The sequence below is a fragment of the Guillardia theta genome (assembly GCF_000315625.1).
Source record: "Guillardia theta CCMP2712 unplaced genomic scaffold GUITHscaffold_121, whole genome shotgun sequence".
NCBI classification, from domain to species: Eukaryota; class Cryptophyceae; order Pyrenomonadales; family Geminigeraceae; genus Guillardia; species Guillardia theta.
The window spans coordinates 163,981-169,922 of NW_005434553.1; the positions used below are offsets into that span (position 1 = coordinate 163,981).

Sequence of the window (5,942 nt, forward strand, 5' to 3'; positions counted from 1 at the left end):
CCTCGTCTCCTCTTCCTCCTCCTCCTCCTCGTCCTCCTCCTTCCTCCTCCTCCTCCTCCTCCTCCTATTATTTTACCTGCTGACACAAAAATCGTGCATCGTGAAGCAATTGGGATTAACTGGAGGAGAATTCATCTACAGATAGTTATGCGATCAGTCTAGCAAGAGACCAATTTACCGGATCAACTCCGAAATCGTCTAAACTTCCCTTCTGACATCTTTCATTGAAGGCGTCGATGAATTCTGCACCAAGACCCTCAAGCTTTACTGAGAGCGAACCGAGAAGTTTTTGTTCTCACCCTTGTACTCGTCTTTCTTCACCTCCTCTGACAATTGGCTGTTTCACAAAAAATGTTTCAAGGATTGAAGGAGGAGGCGCAGAGAATTTCAAAACTTGCAACGAGAATTGGATAACATTAAACTCCTGCAAACAAGAAAAGCAAACACCACAACACAATCGTACCTCAATGTCGGGTAATACAATATTTCATCCATGAACTCATCCGATACTGAGTCAAGCTCGTCCACCGTCCTTGCTGACCCGGGTTGGCCCCTTGCAATTCTGATCCAAATGTTTCAAACAGTTGAAGGAGGAGACGAAGTTAGAGGAAGGAAGAGAGGGAAGGAGCAGGCAGAAGAACGGGGAAGGAAGAGGAGAAAGGGAGAGGAGACGTAAGGATGGCAAGGACAGGGAAAGAAAGAGTATACAGAAGTAGAAGCATTGAGGAACAGAAGAAACAGGGTTGACAGAGGCGTAGGAAGGTGAGAGTAGTCGATCGAGCAGGAGAGAGGAGGCAGGGGCAGCAGGGAAGAGAATCAGGCAAGAATTAAAGGAGCAGAAGAAGTGAATCAGGTCATGTAGCCATTCAAGGTATTGCAATCGAACACTCAGTAGGAAATCAGTCAGGTTTCACGGGCAATCATGTAAACATAGTTTGTAAGCAGAGGTTGCAGATAGTATTTGTGTCAAGAGTCTGCAACATGTGATTTTGTTCGCAGTCGACCTTTCTTCCCATTGTTTATCGATTTCTTCTTCGTACTGCTCTGCTCATGCTTCAGTACAAGTGTCGGGGATTAGCAATTATTCTCCTTACTTGCTTCATTCGCCATCCTTATCAACTCATCTTGTTTGTTTTCGGGCAGTACAAGATGAAACTTGCTCTGTAACAGGAATGAGTAAATTCAAACAGCGAGAGGTACAGGAAGCAGCCGGTAAGATGATTGGTCAATATAAGAGAAAAGAAGGAACAGAAGGTCTAGTAGAGAATGAGATTGATAAAGTGGAGGACAGGAGCAGAGGCAGGAGCAGGGGAAGAGGGGTGGGGCTGGAGGTAGAGCAGAGATAAGAGGAGGAGGAAGAGGAGGAGGAAGAGGAGGAGGAAGAGGAGGAGGAAGAGGAGGAGGAGGAGAGGTAAGGAAGGGGGGGGGCGGTTGAGGAGAGGAGGGAGGAGGAGAAGGAGAGACAAGAAGAGGGGGTGCGGGGGGCAAGAGGAGGAGGAGTCACCGGGTACCGTCTCTGCATCTCGCTCTCATCTGAGAACATCTTGGGGTCTTTGTGGACTCCGCAATCATGGTGATGAAACGCACTGACTGAGCTACCGGACGTCAAGACTGATTCTGACGATTGCGACAGGTAGAATGACTTGGGGATGTCCAGGTAAGGCGCCAAGAAAGAGTACTTGGAGATCTTTGGTGGAAGAGTAGTGTTTGAAAGTGTGTTTTCGGATGTGTTGGCCCGAGATAGGTTCAAGTTGTTGTCCTTCATCAACACGTCCTCTTGGTGGTCAGGAGGTAGTTGCTCACTGATTGCAAACGATTCCAACATGGAAAGGATTTGCTAGAGAGTGATGTCATGAAATAACGGACATCTGACGAGTTGCAGGTTGTTACCTCCAGCCTCCTGTTGAGAACATTTTTCTCCCTATTGCGACGTAACATGTCCCTCACAACCTCTACCACTGTTTCGAACCAAGATCACAAGAGCACAAAACAAGATCAACAAGATCAACAGGATCAACCAAAATCAACAAGATCAACAAAGAATCATGTGTAATCAAGACAGACCAAGATAAAGAGGCGAGCTTGTTGAGTAGGAACTAATCTGTAAACAACATTCTTTCACCTGTTCTGTTTGCCTTGTCTCGGTGATAACATGGATTTATCCCTCTTTCAGCGGTCTGATTCATTTTCCAGCTCCTCAGGAGAAGTTTCGAAGCTTCAACATGCCCGTTGACCGACGACCAACGGAGAGGAATAGATCCGGAGGACGTCGGAGATGAGACGTTTGCTCCTGCTCGTGGACACATGATCAGAAACAAGAGTTGTATCAGAGAGTGGAGCTGCGGTTCTTCACAAAACTTTCTCAACTACGTTTGAGCACTTCACTTCACATGATAGGCAATCACGTACAACATGGTCAAAGATCTTATCCAGTGTATGATCGCATCTCAACCATTCATTTGCTTCTCACCCATCAAAATCAGCGTCTGCAATACATTCACATGCCCGTTGGAAGCCGCCATGTGGATAGGTTGTAATCCTGCGAAGGAGGAAAACAGAAAGACTGAGAATGCTGATGAAACAATTCTCCTGGGAAACCTTGCTTGTTTGCAGCTGACATGTTTGCTCCACTCTCAATCATCAACATCACGGCATCTGCGAAATTTTCAACTTTCCCCACTCCCCCAAGTCTGAGTGCCACCAATGTGCCCATGGACAGAGGCGATATGCAAGGGAGTGTTTGAGAAGCTGTCAACCACGGAAACGTTCCCACCTGCATCAAGATCGCATTACGGCAACACAAGGTGACTCAGTGAGAACTTTTCACCAAGTTCCAAGACAAGTCTCAAACACTCGATGTTTCCACATCTAGCAGCAAGATGCACGAAAGTCTGCTGGTAAGAAAGATCTGAAGAGCTTTTCAGCACATGCAAACCTCCCACACGATGCTTTCTCACCCGGCGCAGCCTCGTTCAAACTGATCCCGCCTCTCACAAAGTTCTGAACATCCTGGAGATTTCCAGCCTGCTCACAGTCAAACTCAACTCATGGCAAGAATGTATCTCAAAACGGTACAACCTTGATAGCTTCAACCATCAATGATCTCTTTGAGCTCATCGACAGCCCAGACATCATGTCGTTGAAGTTCCAACTCTTTCCATAAACGTCATCGTCTACGCGTTGCATGTCTGCTTGCTCAATCAAACTTTATTATCCTCCTCCCCTCTCATCATCGCCTCCCCTCCCCTCCCCCCCTCCAACCTTGCATGACTTCATTGCTGTCTCCTCCACGGAGAACAAGATGGCGAGCATGGCGACATGTAGTTGACAGAAGTTGGGCAGAGCCAGAGGCCTTGCAAGCACCTCCCATGTTGACTTCGGCAGATCGCATGCTGGCGTTACTCAGGAGCACGCAAAGAGTTTGGAACCAGAGGCCATGAACGACCACCCTCTGCCGTCTCCTCTCCCTTGGAAGCAAGAAGCATCCACCTTCACGGCGAGTCATACCAGCACTCATCTTCTCCCCAGCTCAAGGTTCTTCTCAGCCTTGCTCACTCTTACACGAGAGAAGTGAATGGCACGAACATGATCGACGGGTAGGAAAGGAAGCTGCCTGTGTCTGCAGCTTCCAAAGTTGGACGCCAGGACTCAGCGAGCAAGGCAGGACCAGGATCATGCTCTCTTGACAGAATCCTTCACCTCATCTTATCTCGATCACGCCATGTTACTTCAACACATCTCCTCTCGTCCCCTCTCGTCCCCTCTCGTCCCCTCTCGTCTCGTCTCCTCCCATCCCATCCCATCGTATCTCAACTCGTCGCATCCGCCATAGTCACTGTCTTCAAAGTGCTGCCTGAGGCGGGCTGGAATTTTTTTCGGAGCCTAGTAGTAGGTCAGAAAATTGAACTTCGGAACTTGAGTTCCGGAGAAGTTCCGGCCGGAGGCTGAGCGCCGAGGCTGGCCCGGTGTACTCAAGTTCCGAGTTCCGAAGTTCAGTGTCACCGTCACCGTGTGAGTCTGACAGTGTGGGCCCGGCCCGGCGCCCGTCGGCACACCGTGGGCCCGTGCCGAGTCCGACGGACTCCCGAGTCCGGAGCCGCTCAGAGTCCCGGCAGGGAGTCCCGGGCGCCGCCCGGCGGCCGGGCCCGGCCACCGTGACGGTCACCGGGGCCCGCCCGGGCCGGCCCGGGCATCCGCAGGTTGCGGAGAGCCTGATCCGACTGCCGCCGTAACTTACTAGCCAGCCTGGCAGGCCCTTGTCAACCCGGCGTGGTCCGATCAGTGACTGAGCTTGTGGCCGCCGGAGTCGGCAGGCGGCCGGACTCCGGGATGAGGGTTGGTTCTTCGCCGGTCCGACTGTCCGATCTTTTCTCTTTGCAACCGTATGGGCCAGCTGTGCGGCGACAGTCACGGTCAGCTGCGCGGCCAGTGGGGTCAGGCCTCAGGCTACTGCCGCGAGTGCGGCAACGTTACGCGTCTGCCCCGCATCTACTATCATCAGTAGCCCCAGGCTTGGTGCCAGTGCCGCCAAGGCTCACGTCATTACCGTGACATCATTCACTGCAGCAGTGCGAGGAGGTGAAGTCCGATCAAACTGTGACCGTACTAGCATGGCACAGCGGCCCGGACCTTGTTAACGGTCTACGGTCACTGTCAGACACGTGGCACACCGACAACAACGAAAGCTGGTAGAGCTCCTACCACACTGTCTCTAAGTCAGACTCTGAGAGGCAATCATCCGAATATAGACGTTGGACGATGACTGCGATGCGCAGGAGATGAAATGTCGCGGCGCGACCCCACCAGCAGTGATTGCTGAGAGCGCGAGAAGTTTGTGTGAACAACCATATCACGATGAAGCCGCTGAAGACTCAGAGACAAAGTCAGAGGGAAAAGCTGATTTGATAATCAGAGAGCAAGCAAACCACAGGCAGCGTATCGCATTGTTGTGCACTGAAAGTTTTGTATTATCCTCTCTTTCCATTCAGCAGCCCTTTTTCTTGCTGGGTTGGCAGATGGAGGTTTTGCCAAACAAGCGTGTAAGATTGAGAGCTCCTGAGGCGTGAAAAGAGGCAAGAATAGTTCAAACGTTTGCGGAATAAAATCTTGCAGTATTGTTCTCCCAACCACAACAACAGAGTTGCCATCACATGCTCTTTCTAGGCTGCTCACCAGACTAACTAGGTTCTTGTTTGCATGTGTAATTAGCTGTTTGCGCCATGTACCAACGAGCGTTGGGAGTTCATATCTATCGGTGTACATCTCTCTTCCTCACCACCGCAGTGACTAGCATTTAACCGAGGGTCTGTTTCCTTCCGCGATGACAACACAAGTCGACATCTTGACCGCTCAAAAAGCAATATGAAGACTTGCTTTGTGCCCTGACGCAGCCTCATCTACCAAACCCAGTGACTGTCAATGTGCTGTTGCCCTCAACCTTGCAACAACTCATCATCACAGGCCCCGAGGGTACTAAGTTTCTCCATTGTCAACTTCGTTGCCATAGATGCTTTCAAAGAGTGATATTGATCAAGTGGGATCGGCGCGTGTGTACTTCATGTCCTGTTGCTCGCAGGACGTTTCGAACTGACTCTCACTCCTTCACCCGCTTCAGCTCAGCCACACAAACGGAGCACTGCAATGATTCCATGAGGCACAGGGAGAAGAAGGTAAGAGACCGATGCGTCTTATCCTTGTGTCATCCACGTTGTCACAAGAGAACAACAAGGCTTCTTGTGCTGCACTGCGCCGACCTCCGTCTGCTTGTCGACGTTTTCTTTCGATTTCCCTTTTTTTTTTGTAGTGTCTCCTTTGCTGACATTTTTTTTGCGTTGCTGACAGTCGGTTCCGAGGATATGTTTGTGAAAAAGAGTCTTTTTGATACCGGTGGTACTCTTTGGTGGCCAATGGTGACAGAAGATAACTGAAGAATCAGTTGGGGG

The 5,942-nt window shown here is 50.4% G+C and overlaps 1 protein-coding gene across 1 annotated transcript; it reads right to left on the minus strand.

Moving 5' to 3' along the window:
* Nucleotides 1-2,447: 2,447 nt before the first annotated feature.
* GUITHDRAFT_118127 (hypothetical protein) lies at nt 2,448-3,186 on the minus strand (the record flags this gene model as incomplete). The annotated part of the gene is made up of 6 exons (XM_005822665.1): nt 2,448-2,539; nt 2,599-2,655; nt 2,702-2,773; nt 2,828-2,908; nt 2,958-3,024; nt 3,079-3,186. 6 exons carry the CDS (start codon nt 3,184-3,186, stop codon nt 2,448-2,450), a joined length of 477 nt encoding a protein of 158 aa, XP_005822722.1.
* Between the last annotated feature and the right edge of the window lie 2,756 nt (nt 3,187-5,942).